The following is a 19,510-nucleotide window of genomic DNA, read 5'->3' as shown; positions in this document are numbered from 1 at the left end:
ATGGAAATATCAGACTGCTAATCTGGTCTTTGGGATATTTGCTTTTTGAGACAATCATCTGCAGAGAGCTGGGAAAATAAAATGTCCTCAGAGCAAAGCAGGTGTCCATGAAGAATGTGCAAAGCCCTCCCTTATCCTCATCCCTAACCAAAACATCATAGTTTATTAAGAGTAGACATAAAGGATCACACTGCAAAGACGAACTCATTTAGACTGTCAGAACCATGTGCTATTTACTACTAGTTATATTAAAATTCTTCCTTAATGCACTAATAAAATTATGTTTGAGGACATAATGGCACATGCCAGAACATGCATCCATCCATCCTTCAAATCCTCTAGGAACTTCCGAATCATAATAAAGAGATCTGGTTTTTTTGAAGGCACTACTGTGCCAGCTTATCAGGAGGTGTTAGTTCCTGGTGTTTCTGCATGCTTTCAAGGACTAGACTCTGCCTGGCTCTTCTAAATGAGCCTGTAGACTTCTTCTCATGTTCCAAAAATTAATCTGTGCTCTGATTCACTAAAGTTTCTTCTTTGGATCTCCTTAGATGGCGCTGGGGCCAGAGTGGATGAACTGACACTAATTTCTGCAAGGATCCATGTTTCCCAACGCCTGCTGTAGACATTAATTTACCCTGTGGAGCAGAGCAGCTGCTGCCTTTGTCAGCTCCTGTACAGTTCAGTAGGATTCTTTTTTTTTTGTTGGCCTTTGTGTCAGAATTGCTCTGATAGGGACAAGCCTGCACTCCTTCAGTGCATGCCTAGAAGTGTCACTCACCTCCTTAAAACGATGTCCAGGGCTGAGCCGCGATGGAACTGGCCCAGAAACGCACACTAATTGTCAGCTGCCTGGATCTGTCCTTCTGATTCTCACAAGGGTGTCGCCAGCCTGTGTTCCTTGGAAGGATTTGTCGTTTTGCCGAGGCTGCCATAAGTGTTGTGGTGCCAGATGCAATCAGGAGGGAAAGGCTAATGGCAAGCAGGCTTGCTCTTCAAGAACCCAGCAGGGATGGCTCAGGAGAAAACCTGCAGGAGATAACTGGGAAGTTAATTGTAAGGACAAAAATGAGTAATTGGTGACATCCTAATCATTGTGAGATTGCACAAACAAAACCTGCAACAAAAGCGTCGCCAAAGGTGTTAAAAACAGACACTTTGGCAAAAATGACACTACTGGGAAATCACAAGCGTTCAAAACAAAAACCCAAAACGCAAACAAATAAAACCCCCAAAGAAACAACAAAAAAACCCCACCCCAAATCCAAACGGTGAGCTGCCTTTTTTATTTTAGGTTGTTTTAATAGTAATTTTAGTTTTAATTCACAACTCAACCATCTGCTTGTAGCTTAATTAATTTGGAACAATTCCAAGTTTTAGGTGGTGGTCTTAGCCTGCCTTTTGCAAAAAAAAAAAAAAAAAAAGACCTGTAACCTGAAATCTCAGCATAGTGCTGTAACCTGTAACAGCTATTGCAAAGTTCTTTTTTTCCTTTTTATAATTTTTTGGCCTATTTTTAAAGCTTTAAGATTATGCAGATTGAACTGTAGTTGACAAAGAACTGGGCAAATAACGCTATTAATATCAGTTGTGCTTGAGCAGGAAAACAGGCAACTAGTCCTGATAGCTCTTTTTTCATTTTTATCCCCCCTCTGTGGTTAATTTCTGAATCAAAAATTTATATGTGTGCATAAACCACTTTTATTCTTTCTTCTTATTTTTTTTCTTTTTTTTTTTTTTTAAACCAGCAACATGCTCTTTGTTCTACATTCCTCCAACCCTTGCTCCAGGCAAAAAAGAATAACTGATTTTGCTGATGTCCCTAAGCCCTGTTTCTGTGCCTTGTAGATTCTGTCCTCCTGAATGATTACCAGTAAATTGCTCTGATTTTATCTGCAGCTTAAGCCACCGCTCTTATGCTCTTATCTGATGTTACTTTAAACCATGCTTAGTTTCATACATAGATGGGCCTTTCATCTACATCCTGTGGGAACATCTGACCACATCTATAGGATGGATCAAAGTGAGTGTTCTTGTCTGAAGGAAAACTAAGAGTTTACAAAGTTTAAAAAAAAAAAAAAAAAGTCAAATGTTTGATATTTGTGGGCCCCAGTAAAATGACCACAAAGATGAGTTATGGGAGTTCATTGCCTGTCGATTCCATGTGATTTTTCTTCTCTTTAAACCTTTTACTCAGCTAATTTAAGGAATGCTGGGTTACCCTACACTTTCCTGGGTGTAGGTGTTGAGGCAAAACCAGGACTAAATGGAAAACTAAATGCAGGATGTCAAACAGGGAACGAGATTGTGTAGGTGTGCATAGAATTACATTGAATTTGGAGTGATGGAGGCCCCTGTGAGGATATTCTGCTGTCATTGCCTTGTGCTTTCTGAATTTCCCAGGGCTTGCAGGTCTTTTGATCAACCTCCTCGCTACCATAGAATAGGTAAAAGGATTATTAATAACAATAGAAATATTTCAACCATCTGCATTTTAACAAGGGATGAATCAACAGAGATCATAAGGAACTGATAACAGAGTCTTAGCCTGGTAGGTCGTGCAGTTCAAGACTTGGAAATTCCCGTTAAAAGTCCTTATGTTAAAACTCTTTCTGCTGTAAATGGATGAAACCTACAGTTGATCTGCCTCCTGACAGTTCTATTAAAGGATTGTGCTATATATATATATATATGTATATTTCTGAAGAAAGCTTCAGGAGCAGTGCAAAAATTATTTCTTTTGCTTGAATGGTTTTCCCAGGAAGGTACAGAAGGCCTTTCAAGTGGCCGATGGCTACGCCAGGAAGCTCCCAGGAGGAGATGACCAAACCTCCTGTGCTTGTGGCAGTTGTGCCTGTCATTTCTTCATCAACCATAAAATATAGCTTTAAATTATTAATTCCAGTCTGCTGTAAGTCCTACTTTGCTAGATTTTTTTTTTTTTTTTTTTTTGAGGTAGAAGGTTATGTTAAAAGTTCAGTGTCAGAATTTCTAGTAAAACCCTACAGCGCTGATTTTAATTGCCAGATCAATGAAAACATAGGCTGGTGTCACTTTGGTGAACCTCTCTAATTAGGAGCAGAGGATTTGCCATTGCAGATCATGCTGATGGTTTACTGAGTCTATGAGCATCCTGCCTCCAGCAGCGCCCACGCCAGCTGGCTTTGATGGAAGGGGCATCCCCCCTTTCCCCAGCAAGGCATAAGGTCAGTGGGAGATGAAGAAGCAGAATTTTCCTCTTGTATCGTGCAGAGCATCGTTCTTCATCCTTAAGACAGTGAATTGGTAACTGGGGTCTTGGCCAGCACGTCTGTAAATTGCCTTTAGGGATAAAAAAAAAGAATTTTTTTTAAAAATATATATGTATATACACTGCTAGACTAAACTTAGGTAGAGAGGGTCACTCTTTCCCTTTAGGAGGAGTATTTTTTTTTATTTACTCATAAATATACGAGTCCATTTGGTTGAAAAGGTCTCTGTGATGTAGACTGACTGTACTGGAGAAAGGGGAGCTAAAGTTTTTGCTATAACATCTGTGCTCTAGGACTCTTTGCTGTATTCCCTTAGGCTGCCCTTCTCTGCCCCTTTAAGTTTGATCTGGTGCCAAGTTTGTAGCTTCAGCTATTACCAGTTGTCTTCTATCTAATTGGCATATAGATCATGATATAGAAAGCACTCCCAACCCTTTAAATGGAAGCAGGAGGAACTAAGCTGGAACCAGGGGTCAGCATCGACTATTTAATTTAATTTAGAAAGTTATCAGTCAGTAGAAGATTCGGTTAGATTTGTATCTGTGAAACAGATGGCCAACTGCAGGACCATTAGATTAGGTTTGTTATGTTTGTGGATATTAATTCAGCACTTTATTTTTTTTGTTTGTTTGTTTCTTTGTTTGGGGGAAAATAAAGAAAAAAACAACTTGTCTTATTTGGTAAGTGCTTAGCAGTAACAATTTATAAAGATGACCTTATTTCCTGTAAAATATTGTGAACCCTCGGTGATCCCAGGGTATGCAGGAAGCTTTTTGCTGTAACCTGATTTCTGGGCTACATGTATAGGAATATAGTGAATGTCAGAACAACACCAAAAATGCTGCCACCTGTGCATAAAGGGGTTTTAGTATTTTCAAATGCAAGAAATTTATCTCAAGATCTCATCAGCAAAACATGTAGAACCAGACACCTGTGTGGGCTGCATCCCCCCATCTGTATGTCGATGCAAATACCTATGAGTATATTCCTTTTTCCCCACTGAAAAGGTGAGGATGAGTTTTCAAAATGCTGGAGAACTAGCACTTTTTCAGGTTTTAAAAAAAGTATCTGAAGTTTTCTGAAAAACCAGTTGTTTATTTTGATGTTTATTTTGGTGGAAGTTGAGCTCCTGTGATAATCTGGATCTTGATGGGATGCTGGACCCTAAGAGATTCTCAGCCTTTTTGTGCATCTTTGGGATGGAGTCTTTGCCGCACAAATTAGTGCTCAGCTGTCGCAAAGTATTTGTCACCATCTTAAAAGTGCAGCTTAAAATAAAAATAGGTCTTTCAAAAGTAGGTCACACCTAAGATTTGTCTAGCCAACTGTCCCATTTCTGACAGTGCCCAAGAGCAGGAGGAACATTAGAAGAGCATTAGAAATAGAAGTATGGGGAGAATATACAAAAACCTTTTGGAAAGATAGTTGCCTCCTCGTTCATACTCTTGCCCTCAATAAACTTTAGAAATAACGGAATTAACGTGTAACTCTTTAACTGCCAATCTCAGAACAACATTCCTGTTCAGAAGAGTTAAGTGTGTGCTAAATAATTGAGAACTGATTACATTGAAGCAATCGCGTGGTCAAGTCCTTCCTCGGCTTTGGTTCTTGTTTCACCCTCCTTTTGTTCCTCCCTTCTCCAGATTTTGCGTTGATCTTGCTTGGCAGATAAAGTGAGGAATAAATTGCTGGCCTTCATGACTCAGTTGCAGTGATTTCTCATCCATGTGTTGGTTGCAAGTTGCTTTATGTCCTTCCAAGTGTTAGCGAGCGCTGCTTCCTGCCAGCTTCTGGCAGCTTCAGAGACATTGCTGCTTGTGAGAAACCTTGGACACTGAACTAAATTACGTTTTACTGAGTGGGAAAGGTGGTGCAGGTGACTTAATGTTTTCTGAGTGGCATTCTGTTCATGGGAGAGGAGGGTATTTGGTGTTGGTATGGGCTGAACCTACCCAGCCCCTGGTTTTGAAGTCTCATTTTTGTCAATCAAGCACTAAGCAGACCCAAAAGGGAATGTTGGCTGGACCTTCTTGGCTAGAAGAGGGCTAGGATTTGGTCTCTCAGGCAAGATCAAGGCCAATTTCTCTAATTCCCTAATCCCCACAGCAAACTGATTTTGTTAAAAATTAGGAAAAGCTTTTGCAACATTTCTGGCCTCAGTATTTGGAGCGGATAACTTTCATCTTCGTGCATTGCTAGGAGTTGAAAGGGTTTAGTATCACGTGCCTTAGAAACCAATTGTACTTTCACTTGGAGTTGCTTCACAGCTGTGAATCTTGTTTTGATTAATTAATCCTCAAAGCAATCAAGAGAAAATGGAATAGAGGAATAAGCTTGTGCTTAAAATGCTACATGGCAAATTGGGCTCCGTGTCCAGCCCTTTTCAGATTATATTCCAAGATTATCTCTTGGAATCTTTTCCTTGCCCTGTGTTTCTCAGAGTCCAATCCAGCAGTGATAGTTTCATCTGTTTTGATCCTTCCTGTGGCCATGGCTTTCTGCCCAGAGGAGATGATACTGCAAACAGACAGATTTGTGACCCCAGGTGAAAAATACCAATGAAATTACAGCAGCTGTTTGGAACAGTCTCCCACACCTCTTCCAGATAGAGAAAATGAGCCTGTCTTCATTAGAAAAGTTCAGAAGACTTTTTTTTTTTCACTGTCACAGGCCAAGTGTGCCAAGAGTTCATCAAGTTCTGGGAACTGACCACAATGATCATTGGATGCTTATAGCAGAAGCCCTATTTAAGCTTGTAGCAGCCTGAAGTTGGATTTCTCTCCCACCTTCAGGGGGTTTTGGGGGAACACTTCAACCTTCCCGCAGTTCTCACACTCCATCTGGTGCCTGTCTGCAGTGAGCGGGGCTGTTGCTCAGAGCACGGTGCTCACAGCACATCAGAGGCCCAGCACTCAGAGCTGTTTGGGTAAACTTCAAACTCCATCAAAGCCCCGTTTCGCCCCCAACCTCCCCAAAACAAACACCCCCCTCAGCCGCGGTGAGTGGGCTTTGCTGGGGTGTGGGGGGGAGAGCTCCTGTGGAGACAGCAAGGCTCCCGAGCTGTTTGCTTTTCATGGAGTAGTTTAAAGAGCAGCTTAGATTTTTTTTTTTTTTTTTGCTCTGGCAGGAGCGTGTCTTTTGAAAAAAAATCAACAGCTAAAATGTCAGACATCCCATCCTTCAGCTTGGCGAGAGGGGAGGTGGAGCAGTCGTTGCTTCTCACCTTGGCAACACTGGCTGTGTTATTTTTTTTTGGTTTTTTTAAATACAAAATTCTAGCCAAGCGTTGTACAAGTGCCAGTGCTCTGTGTTTTTAAGGAGTGCCAGCAGCGTGGTCGGACTGTGGGATTAGGGCTGACTTGCACGTGGTGGGGTCCTGCCAGAGGGCAGGCAGCACTTGCTGCACCGGGTTATGCGTGTCCACTCCAGGTCCGCTTCAGCCTGGTGGTTTTTAGCTTTGTGATAGATAAAACCTTCAAACATTGAGTGATATTGTGAATGCTCCGAAGTTCAAAAAACATATCTGGATTTTTTTTTTTTTTTTGGTCACGTGAAATTTTGGATTTTCAGTCAGAGAAGAAATACCCACTGACATAGGGAGCATTTAGGTGAAGGGGGTTGTCTCTATAGTAGGTAGAAATTCTCCCGATTGTGTAAACACCCCCCCACCCAAAACAACAACAAAACAATCAAACAAACCCCCAACGATTTCCTTAATAGTTGTCTTTTAATACTTAGTGTCTAACACAAAAAGACCTGCCAGACTTTACCCTTGCCGTGAATGGCTCCATTATTCAAGGGTGTGTTTGTAAAATATATTGATCGTGTTTGAAACTGATGTCAAACATGGAAAAACTCCCTGTTTTTCAGCAGTAAGAGAAGGGAGCACTGGGGATGTAAGGGAAGAGCCGCAGGAGGGGTGGGAATTGTAAAATGTGACAGTGTAAGAAATCTGAGCACTGTGCATGTGTGACTTCAGCTAAAATTAACCACCCAAGCTTCCCATGCCAGCATATATATAATCATTTAACTGTAGACCCCTTGAGAGGGAAGAACAAGCTGGAATCGAGGAGTATATGTTCACCTTAAATATGCCAATAAGTAGCATGACCTTCCAGGTCCCTGTTCGTGGGAGAAGTAAATTTTCCTGTGACCACTATAAAACAGTAAGCAGCTCTTGGCTTCTCGGTCATGGCAGCAGTGCTGTTGAACAGCAACTAACTGCAGCCTTAGAAGGGATTTTATTTATTTATTTATTTATTTATTTTTCCCTCTCTTCTGCAGCTTCCTAAGATTTTCTGTGTTTTTCCTTCGGAGTAGATATGTATCACCTTTTCAGATAAGCCCTTTTCTGTCGATGTTTGTGTGTGGTAGTAGATGTAAAATGGGTTTATTTGATGCATGAGAACTCTCATATTTGAAAATGATTTGCTGTGCACTTTAGGTGACTTTTTAGAAAACACAGGGAAAAAATAGTACATCTGCTTCTTTTGCTCTCTGAGATAAATTATGATTTGTTGGCATGAGATCAAATTGGTTGTTTCTCTGTGGCCAAAAACGACTTGGGATGGGTTTTACCGATCAGCTCAGCGAACTAAACTCTTGTTTCTCTTTGGGATGTGCGAAGGAACCGATGCAGGTGCGACTGTAATCTCATTTCCATTCAGGCCTTAATGCTTTCTGCAAGTGGGGAATAAGAGAGAGACCACCTGCTTGGCGTGGTGTGTGGCTCCAGCTTGCCAGGGATTTGTATATGGCAGACTGGGATAATGGGAGCGTTGAGAGCGGAGCGTGCCGGATGCCGGCACAGGCACCGTCCCTGCTTCACCTTCTGGCTGGTGCTTGGTGAGAAATATTTACCCCTCTGTGTAGGCAGCATCTGCCAGTAACGGGGTTCAGAAACTGTGCAACTGAGGGGGGGGAAAGAATAATAAAGAAAATGTCTCTTTTCTCCTCTTTTATATTGAATATAGTAAAATATTCAGTAGGGCAAGAAGGGTGCCAGCTAGGCAGTTAAAAAACCGATGTTGCTTGTTTAATATCCACCCACGATATGCTCTAAAGCTCAGAGAGAGCAGTGCCTGCCCTGAAGTGTGGGTAGTCCCTGACTCCATTCCTGGGAAAGTCAGAGAGCATGCTAAAATTGACACATATGCTTGGCTCTGTGTGCTGTGAGTCAGCCCATTGCTTTTGAATGGTAGTCATATGCATGAGAATAGCCCTCCTCGGTCGGGAATAAGGCTTTAAGGAGAGAAAAATGAGTAGTCCCGGTGGTGTTTAAATTACCCATTTATCTGTGTAACTTCGAAAGGGTAATTCATGTACATAAATGTCCAGTAAAATGTAATATTCAGCAGAATACCTCCCACCAACTGGGTAGTAATTCAAGCAGTTCCAACCAACACTTGGACATCTGAGAGAATAAATCATTTAGTTTAGTTCCCTTAAGAAAATTTAAAAAAAAAGAAGCAGAGTTACCTCTGTCTCCCCAGAAAAGTGGGGAACCAAATGGGCACCTCAGTTGGTTACAGCTGCACTCTCAGTAGTTGATGATAACCCTAAAGTTCCAGCACTTTAGGTAATTGAGAGTATTTTACTGGCATCATATTAGATAGATGCTAGTTAGTAGGTGTATGTATGTGTGTGTGTGTGACAGCTATTTTTAGGGGATTGCAAATCCTAGCACCGTGGACTGGTTTGGGTTGGAAAGGGACCTGAAAGACCACCTCGTTCCAGTGAGACACCTTCCCCTAGAGCAGTTTGCTCAAAGCCCAATCCAACCTGACCTGCTCTATGGATTCCTTCCAGGAAGGTCACTTTTCTCTCTCACCTGCCCACTGGAAGGAGTCCACCTGCAGTTCAGCCCATCATCACCTCAGACTTGGAGTTTCTGGGGGTTTCCTTCCTTTTTTTAGCTGGTTATTGATGCTGAGGTACTGTTAGGATGGAGTAGACTAATCTCCAGTGTCCCACCCTGGCTTTCTGAATGTTACCAGTGTCTCAGGGCAGAGAGGGGAAGCCATTCAGTGCCTACCTCATGTGTCCACCTCTCCCTCTGAGCTGGGATCACTGGGGGACTCATGAGCATCCCTAAGGATGTATGAATTACAATCCCTAATGGATTCTTGCTTCCTTCTTATCCACATGCCCTTGGCTGTATCCTTAAAGAAAAGGAGTAGGCAGAACACCTTCCTCAAAGCCCACTGATAACCTTAATTTATCACAGAGAGATGTGGGCACATAGGAACTCTCTTATATCCTGATTTTTCAGCCCCGTGGTTTTTTTTTTGTCTTGCAAGAACTTACATTGGGAAAAAAAAAAACAAACCATGCAACAGTCTTTTGGATAGCAATGCAAAGCTTCATTCACTGTAGAAGAGTCAGCACTATCCTTTTAGTGGGATTTGTGTCATGGTACAAATGTAGAGACGTGGATTTCTACAGGATTTAAGAAACTTGGGGGCCACGCATTGTAAGACCTGAAAAAGGTCTGTGACAAATGCTGTCAAACTTAATTTTTTTTACCTTTTTTTTTTTTTCCCCCCACATGCTTCTATGTTGTCTTTTTGCCAGTAACTCAACAACGTACCAGGCATATTATTGTCAGGGTCATAATCTCTCTGCACTTTCAATCCATACTGTGCCCCCCCTCGGAGCCAGGGGTGCTTCAGAGGGATTGGAGGTTTTCAGCCAAACCTACAGCTTTAGCTGTTTAGCTCTGGGCTTTGCAGTGTGATATCTGTTAATGAGATCATTGTGCTGGACTGCAGCATGGATCAGCATGAGACTGCAATCAGTGTTACCAGTCAAAAATTGGGATTTCGTGACTCTCGGTGTGTAAGCCCTGTTACGTGGGCCATTGTCACGACTGCAGGCATTCCCCTTAGGATCATCTCAGTATGTTGTGTCTATTTTTAGGGTTTGGGGTGGTGGTGTATGGGGGTTTTTTCCCCCCTCCCTGTGAACTTCAGCAGGGCAGAGTGTTTTGGTGAGCAGCAACACAGGCGTTGCATTGTCATGGGTGTTCCGGAACGGGAGTTCATCGATGTGACTAACCCTGCTGTTCAATCACGGAAAAAGCCTTGCTCAGCTCTAATTATGCTGCATGATGTCAAAAAGATATTCTTCAGCTGTTACCAGGTTCACGAGAGCCTGATTCATGATAATTATTGGAAGAAAACAATCAGAGTCTGATTAGTAAGGAACTGACACGGTAAAGGGAAGGAAAGAAAGGTTTGAAAATTTACTTGGGCGTTTAGTATAATTAGATTTGTGTGTGTGTGTGGAAATGAGTAACAAGGAAAAGATTCAGGCATATTTTCTACTTAGTGGCATAGAAAAGAGACATTCTTTTCAAGTGGATTCATATGAACCCTTTCCTTTTCATGAGTTTATTTCAGAATACCAATGCAGAGGCAAAAACACTGGGTAGTTCTTGCCTTCCCATATAGGACTGCATTCCATTTAAAGGAAGACTCTGGAGTACATGACACCCTAACCTAATTGCAGCTCCATGGATATACTGGGTCCCCTCTAATGTCTCTGAAGAGTTTTCCTGGATTCATGGCTCTTGTGAGTTATCCACGCACTGTATCCTGGGTTTGACTGGCTATGGGAACAGAGGAATATAGGTCCTGCAGGTGCTGTGTTTGGCCTTTACCTACCAGCAGATCAAGAAGAACCACCCAGGTATCAGCCTGCTGCCTCCAAGTGGTATATGGAGAGAGGAATACTGTGGTTTGACATGCCAGCTTCAGGCTGTTAAGGCTGGCCAGGCAAGCTCTAGTTTATTTTTTGCTTTTTGTTTGATTTTCCTTTTTTTCCAAGGCTAAGAAAAACCTGTATGAATTACTCTAAGGTGGACAAAAGCTTCAGAGTTTTTGCTTTTTGCCAGGAAATTTCAGGGATCTCCGAACTAGAAAGCAAAATTTCTCTCTTCTCTGAAACTCCCTTTAAAACAAGGGGGGTATGAGGTTAAGGAAAGGGAAGCAAGGAGAAACCCAACTAAATTTCTAAAATCTTTAATCTTATTAATGGAAGACAGCATTCAGGTCTTTTCCTTTACAGACAGCTTTCAAAAGCTTTAGAATTTGGATATTTTTTTTTTTTTTTTGCTCAAAACCCCACTGATTTTTTCGGTAGTGTTTTAGCTCTGGCTCATAAAGTACTGAATATTTCCAAAATCAATGCTTAACTGTAACACTCCTAATTCAAATCTGATGGATTGAAGGGAAAAGAAAGAAGTCTTTCACATTTGTTTTTCATTTGTTCTCAGATAATTGGATTCCTAAGAGAGAGAGAAAAAAAAAGCTACCAAACAGCTGAGTCCACCTTTAAAAAAAGCTCGAACTTTAATCCAAGTTAAAAATTAAACTGACTTGGACACAAAGACCTGCTTATAGTGATTAATGCCCAAATCATGATGTTCACTTGATTTTTGTGAGTAGAATAATGAAGGTGCTTTCAGTGATTTTCATACTGTATAAAATCCCTGAAAAGTTTTAAAAGCCCATACTGGTGTATATAATTAGGCAATATCTCTTGGGTCAAATGTTCCATATCATAAGATTTTTATGTTGTTTTTTTTTTTTTTTTTAATTAGACAACTGTTCAGGTGGTTTTCATGTGAATATTCAATTGTGACTTTGTAGCCCCTTTGCTGAAAATACCTGAGGAACACTCAGAATTCACGTGCCAAGATAGGAAAATGGAAAGTTTCTCAGCAGTGATTTCCTATTTCTTTTATTATTGTTTTCCCATTTATTTGCTTGGTTTTGAACATTGGAAAACACTGTGTGCTTTGAAACATATTTTATGTGTCTAGAAATAGCAGCCATTGTACAATTATATTTTTTTCACTTGTTTGTATGGAAAAGGAAAAGAAACATTAGGAATCGTATTTGTTTAGTACATTACAAAGACTTGCAACAAACAGGTTTTGAAAACATCCTGGAAAGTTTCCATGATTAGCTTAATATATGCCATAAAAATCAGCAACAACCACAAAGAGCTATTGCAATAAACCTGGATAGGGCTTGTAAATATATGGCCCAGTCAGTTAAAGAACAGTAATAATTTGCATGTTATGCATGTTGCAAAATAATGTTGTGTAATAGCACTTTTAAGAGGAGGAGAGATTGATTGTGTCTGTATTTCCCTGCAAAAGGCTTTCCTAATCAACTACTGGAGTGAAATAATGTTCTGCACCCTTAAATACCCCAGAAACAAATATTTCCTCTGTACTGGTGTGCATTTAATGGAATATTTTGTACTAAACATAAAAGCTCTGCTCGTAGTTCGGATACCAAACACAGACTGACTTCAGCACCAAAGGGGGGTTTACGAGGATAATTTGCCATTAGAGGGAGTTTCTTTGTTTTGTCATGGACAGTGAATCAGGCAGTGGGTATTTATTTGATTTCTTTCAAGTTGTCTCCTTTACCAGGAGCATTTAAGGGAATTAGGGATTTCTTTGATGCAGTGTTTATTTACAGGGTATGAATATAGAAGTTCTGATCTTCCTGGATGCAACAGGAATTAGGTAGGTAGGAAACAAGTACGGCATAGCAGTTTTGCAATGCCAACCGTGCATTCTCACATTGTTATTTGACTTAAAAATCAACCCTAACCAGCTCTCAAGGTCTTGCCATTGCTGTGATTTCAGGCTCTGCCAGGAGGGATCTGCTCCTGTTTTAACTCTGGGGCTGATCCAAGGATCATGCAGGATGATCTGCATCATGGAAATGATCCAGGATGGAACTGGTGCATCAAAGTGTAATCATAAAGTTGCTGAAAGTCACTCTGGGATAAATTAGGACATGGATTGCAGGCCTCTCATTAAAGGAAACGTGGTTATTGTGTTTGATAAGTTGCTTGTCAGCTAAATTGCAGGAACGGTGTAGGGGTGTGTGTGGAACCTTGCTCTTGCAAAGTAAGTAGTTTACAACCTGTTTCCTCGTGTGTCTTTACTTGTAGATAAGCAAGCTAAAACCACGTGGCAGAAAAGTAGGTTAAGTGAATCCTAGTTCCTTGAAGTCGCTGGATCTTTTCAAGTATCTTCCTGTTATGGAAAATGTTTTCTTGTGTAAGGGGCTAAGGAACACAATGCCTGGTTAGTGCAGTGAGGGTTTCTTGTCCCTCTTCTTTTATTGGTCTGCTGGGGAAATCACTCATTTATTTCATTGAGGTGTTTTTTCAGCCCTGTTTTTATCACAGGTGTGTTTTTCTGTTTTAAGTCCATGATGCTGTTGGCATGGAAATGCACATCCCGCTGCTCTGAAGAGGAAAGTAAAGGATGAATGGTGGAAAACAGGGACATATGTTTCAGATGTTGAGTGATTTGTGCATGGCTGCTACCAGTAGTGTTTCACAGTTTTTTTTTTTTTAAAAAAAACAAAACCAAAAAACCAACCAAACAACAACAACAAAAAACACAAATGAAGACTTTATAACCAAAAACTCCAGTCAAAATCTCTGTTCATTTGATCGTGTTAACATCGAATCAGAAAGAGGAGTGTGAAATTACAATCCTTGTGTTATATCCGGGTTCCTCCATCTCATGACAAATACTTGACCCTTAGGCTTGGCAGTTGGCTTTTGACTCTCGTGAAGGAGGACATGATCATCACACAGAAAAAGCAAGGCTTAAGATACTCCTGAGGTTGGTAGCTGTGTCTGTGTTCAGCCACATCAGTCAGTCATTTAGGGGATCTGCATTGATCAGCTCTGGGGCCCCCAGCACAAGAAGGATGTGGACCTACTGGAGTGAGTGCAAGAGGAGGTCCATGAATATGATCAGAGAGCTGGAGCACCTCTCCTAAAGTTGGGGTTGTTCAGCTTGGAGACAAGAAGGCTCTGGGGAGACCTTCTAGCACTTCCCAGTACATAAGTGGGCCCCAAGGGAGCTGGAGAGGGATTTTGGATAAGGGCCTGGAGTGATAGGATGAGGGGGAATGGCTTTAAACTGAAAAGAGGGCAAGTTAAATTAGAAATAGTGAAGAAATTCTTTCCTGTGAGGGTGGGGAGGCCCTGGCACAGGTGGCCCAGAGAAGCTGTGGCTGCCCCAGACCTGGAAGTGTTCAAGGCCAGGTTGGACGGGGCTTGGAGCGACCTGATCTAGTGGAAGGTGTCCCTGCCCATGGCAGGGGGTTGGAACTGAATGATCTTTAAGGTCCCTTTTAACCCAGACCATTCTGTGATTCTGGGATATGGGGAGCTGCACAGCTCAGGAGTGGGATGATGGAAGGGGGAGCGACTGAACCCATGTTTTGTTTCAACGATGCTTTGCCAGCAGACAGAACCCGATTGTAGTGGCCATCGTTTCCATCTGCTCCCTTGAAGGCTTGGGGTAGAACTCTTCAAAACCTGAGGGTTCAGGCCCTTTCTCCTTGTGGTCTTTCCATCAGAAGTAGTGAAGGAAAACAGTAGATCCTGAAAGCAGGAGGGCTTTCCCTGGGCTTCTGGGGGCTGAATACTGCTGTGTGGACACTTCCTTCCAGGCCAGTGACTCACACACTGGTGTGAGGCATTTGTCATCAGCACGGTGGTTGAGAGGGTCTGTGGAGTGTTGGGATGGGTCGTGCTCTAGAAAGCGCTTTGGATCTCCACCTGCTTACTGATAGATCGAACTGGGGTGAATGTATTTCTTCAGAGTAGGGGTGAACCTTAACATTTAGGTATTTGAAAGGTAAAATGCTGATATTTAATTGTGTTTGCCTTGTTGCTTTGGAGTGTAAGTAGATCACGTAAAAAAAAAATCTTAAATTTTAAATTTTGTCCTATGTGAAGAACAGGAAACGTTACTCAGTTCATAAGCAGAAATTCCTAATCAAGTGATTTAGCCTCTTTTCGTTAACCTAGCACGAAAAGTTTTATGAGTTTCCTGGTGATCTTGAAGAAGTTGTGCTGGCATGTGATGAGCAGTACTTAATGCAAATTAGAGAGATTTTTGACTGCTTTGTGTGCTTAATTTTCAGAGAATACATTCTGAAATAAATCCCAACAGTTAGAAGTTTGCACAAGAGATTAAAAGCAATTCAATAGGCCCTGTTCAACCTGTGAGATAGAATTTATTAGAATTGGTGGATTTTTAGGGCCTTGAAAGGTTTCTTTTGTAATATTAACAAAGGAGTTTCCTCACAATGAAACTGTTACGTGGCTAATACCTACTAGGAGTGTTTTTGGGAAAAGAATCTTCAAACTTCCTCAGTGGTAACCGTCAAGAAAAAATGTCAAAGGGAAAATGCAAAATAACCTGGGTGGAAATTGAAGTGTCTTCTACACAGTCACTGCAGCTGCAGAATATTCCCTTGACCTCCTGATGATCCGCTCAAGCTGTAACACGTTCAGGAGTTTGCCATCATCTTCCACGAGCTTTGATGTCAGATTGCAGAATAGGAATATCCACACTGCAGAGAGCTGAACACTTGATCTGCACACTGCCTTGAATTTTAATGCTGTTGACTTGTCTCAAAGAGGAAAAAAAAAAATGCGGTGATGTTCTATCAGCCTTTTGCATACTGAGAGAAACAAAGAACTCTCATCTTTAAGGTTGTGTTATGAGTAACAGTTTATTTTTGTTTATCTTTCTCCTGACAGATTTATACGGATTGGGCTAATCATTATCTGGCAAAATCTGGTCACAAGAGATTGATAAAGGATTTACAGCAAGATGTGACTGATGGAGTCCTGTTAGCTGAAATAATCCAGGTTGTAGGTGAGTGACTTTGTGTTTGTACCAGGTATCCAACAGCTAGCTCAGACAATCACTGTCTTTATCTTCTACATAAACACAGTGTGTGTGTGTGTGTGGGGAAATCGATCCAACTGCATGGATGTAGATAATGTAGATAATTTTCCTTCAGAGACTTTGCTAATTAATTTGAAAAAGCCTTGCCTTAAAGTATAGTGGAAAAATATTGGACGTTGCTGATAAGATCTCCTGACACAGCAATATTACTCCACATGGCTGAACGTTAAAAAAACAACTCATGAGGTATTTTTTTTTTCTGCTAGGATACTGTTAGCCTTCACTGTCTCTATTTCTGATACCTTTAGGGTACTGGCCTGAATATAATTCACAATGATACAGGCCTCCTCTGTTGAACCTCCTGTCTCCAACTGGATTTGGATAATCCATATATATACAGCTGGGAAAGGAGAAGGAGTGCAACTTTCATGTGGCAGAAAAAGAAACCTTTCCAGTTTTCAGATGAGGAAAATCATTTACCATTAGGACGAATCTCAGCTGCAGGCTCAGTTATCCAGAGTTTTAGTTTACACTAAATGCTTGTAGATAATGAAAGTTCCAAGCCATTTTCTCCATGGAAAGCTACATATTGTAGCTCTTCCCTTGGGCCTGGATCCTTCATTAGTTCCTTCGGAGGCTCATCCTGGGATGCCACAAAACCTGTGCATGGGCCAATGGAGATGGATGGAATGGGAAAGCCTGCTAATGGGAATTAGGACAACTATTGTTAGGAGCAAACTGACAGATTTGAGATGCAAATTAAGAAGCCAGCAGTGAACTAACACATCAGTTCATGAATATTTATGCGTGGTTGAGATGCTGTAAATGAGCTAGTTCCTTGACTTAAGGTTCAAATCCACACGCCACGCCCCGCCCCGATGTGGGATGACACGGGGAAGCATCTTCCAGTGGCTTTACTGGAACATGTTAAAAGGATTTTATCTCTGTGCAGAGCAACATTATCTCTCAGTAGCATTGCAGACCTTCAGGTACAGAGGTGTAAAAACAGGCCATAAATTAATTGATTGGGTGTTAACAGGTATTCACTGTGAACAGTGCTTCACCCTATGCCTGTTTCCTTGAAGAGGAGAGATTTTTGGAAACCCAGGAGCAGTTAGGTGTTGATTGTTTTCATGCCTATCTGGCTCCCCTGCCTTAACACTTTTGTGGTAAACTTCTGCATGAGAACACGTGTGCAAGAATACAACCATCAGAATGTGAACTTGGTTCTACCAAATGTAGCTCTTGGGGTATTGCCTTGTGAAAACTCTTAGGAAATTCAAATTATTCCCTCTAAAATACACAGAGACAGTTATTCTTTTGATAACCTTTGCTTTTTTTTGGTGATTTTAAGAGCTGCCTTTTGGCTAGTATTTAAGATAAGGCCTACAAGGTGTCAGAAGTTTTAAGTCCGAGGGGAAGGATTTCTTTTTCACAGGATGTTTTCCCATATGAAAGAAAGGTCATATTTAAACATGCTCAGTTTAATCCTCCAAATTAACAGTGAGGAAAAGTAATTTGTATCTGCTGTGTATGGCCTTAGGCAGCTGCATCTCATTGTCACAAAGATGGAGAGAACTTTCACACCTAGAAGCAGCTCTATCTGTAGTCTGGAAAATCCAAGCTTTTTTCCTAACTATATAATAGGAAAACTTGATATGCAGTGCAGGAGAGGGTTTGTTTTTTTTTTATATTAGGGTGTGCTATGTGTAAAAGCAGCCATGAAGATCCCTCCTCCTCTTTGTACGTGCCTGGAGCATCTGGAGGTTATCCAAAGTTGTTGAAATTAATTCAGGTTTAGTTATTAGTGATGCAGCTTTTCTTGAGTCATCATCTGAGATTTACATCACAAGTGTAAGAGGAAGACTCCATGAGAGTTAATGGTTACATAAAGACAGTGATGGCAATCCTCTGTGCTTGCCTTCCTGAAGTGAAATAGCTGCCTTTAGGAGAAAGGAATTTTAAAATTAATAGCATCTAGATAGTTGTTTTACCAAAGCATCCAAACGAGGGGCAAATCTATAAAGAGCTGAAACCAAACATCACTGCATTTGACATCAGAGATAATCTTCAGGCTTCAAAACTGCTAATGATAATATAGAAGCATGATGACAGTTTTTGTTTTTTTTTTCTAATTTGCAAGTCAATTAACTGCATTCCCGGCATTCTGGGTTATTTCAGTTTAAAATTCATGAGCCTATGAAAGAATGTGTAAGTAACATATGCCTTAGTAATGCCTATAAACATAGTAGCTGTATTGAAATTCACGAATGCAGAGATAATGAGTCTGACTTGGGTTATTAGAGGTATCTCTGTAGGCTTGTCCCAAACAAGAGAAAGCTCACTCCCAAGTTCATTGGTCTCCTTTCAAGTAATAGTTATGCATGATGCCAATTTATAGGAATAGAGATATAAATTTTTCCAAGTATTCTAAGTGTAGTTGATAGAGGTGTTGCATGATGCCAAGCTGTGAGATTGTAAATATTCCAAGATGGGTGCGCGGGACTTTGGAAAATGGGGTTTAACAAGTTTGTTTCTGAATGACCGAATCCCAGATGGCATTCCTGAGAGCGATGTGGTCTGGGTGTGTAAGGGCTGGTAGACCACTCTGGGGACCACACAGTGGGTTTGGCTGCAGTCTTTTTCGTATTAACATCAATTCTTAAAGGCACTGGCGTGGGATAAAGGTGTACTGTGACATGGATGTGTTAAAAAGGACCCACCATGCGAGAGTGAAGTTGTGTTACTACTTTCTTTGTCACTGCTATGACTGCTATCAGAATACTGTGAGAAATTTGATCCTCGTAGCTGAAGAAAGCCATGCAATGAGATGGAGTTCTGTCTGATGTCTTGGGAATATATGGGAGTGGTAGAAAAATCCAACTTTTAATATATGAATCAAATGGGATGTGAACGCCTGCCTTCCTTGCAGTGGAAGAACTGTGGGAAACTGAACTTTGGTTATAGCTGGTTCTTCAGACTAGCACTGAAACCATTTCAGGGTTCAAGCCTTAAAGGTGAAACGAAGCAAAGGAAGACTCTAAGGCAAACATTCACCTCCTCAGGGATTTCATTGTTTCACTTGTGTCTTTAAAGATGGAAACTGTATTTCTCTGCGGGTAGGGCTGCATGTAAACCGTGGCCAAGAAGCTGCTTCTACAATTAGTTCTTTGAAAAAAAGGGAAAAAAAAATTATTAGAGTTAGGGATCATAAATTTCCTGTCTGGATTTAAAAACCTATATTCACCCTACAAGAAAACCAATTGACACACAAGCATATATATATATATATATATATATTTATATTTATATATATATGTATGTGTAATGCTCAGTTTTCCACCCAGCAGTGATTCAGCTTCCAGAGTTTAAATCTTTTTTGTAGTTTAAAAGAATTCCCTGTCACTGTACAAGATGTCAGACCAGTTGGCTTCTGCCCCCAGCTGTCTCTGGAGGCACGACCCACTGGGAAACTCCAGCTGCTTTTTTTTTTTTTTTTTTTTTTTTTTTT

The 19,510-nt window shown here is 41.1% G+C and overlaps 1 protein-coding gene across 1 annotated transcript in view; it reads left to right on the top strand.

The window, feature by feature from the left end:
- The window catches only part of LOC114069974 (neuron navigator 2-like), a gene marked incomplete at its 3' end in the record, with an annotated part of 59,155 nt that extends 43,189 nt beyond the window's left edge, over positions 1-15,966 (top strand). The window contains exon 2 of the mRNA XM_027907147.1: positions 15,849-15,966. Coding sequence (XP_027762948.1) covers positions 15,849-15,966 — 118 coding nt within the window. The remainder of the gene's footprint in view (positions 1-15,848) is intronic.
- Positions 15,967-19,510: the final 3,544 nt, after the last annotated feature.

This window comes from Empidonax traillii, unplaced genomic scaffold, assembly GCF_003031625.1.
Source record: "Empidonax traillii isolate 1590-97213 ecotype Southwest subspecies unplaced genomic scaffold, ASM303162v1 scaffold1409:size114308, whole genome shotgun sequence".
Classification (NCBI taxonomy): Eukaryota; Metazoa; Chordata; class Aves; order Passeriformes; family Tyrannidae; genus Empidonax; species Empidonax traillii.
The sequence above is the reverse complement of the archived record's forward strand: the minus strand, read 5'-3'. Positions and strand labels throughout refer to the sequence as shown.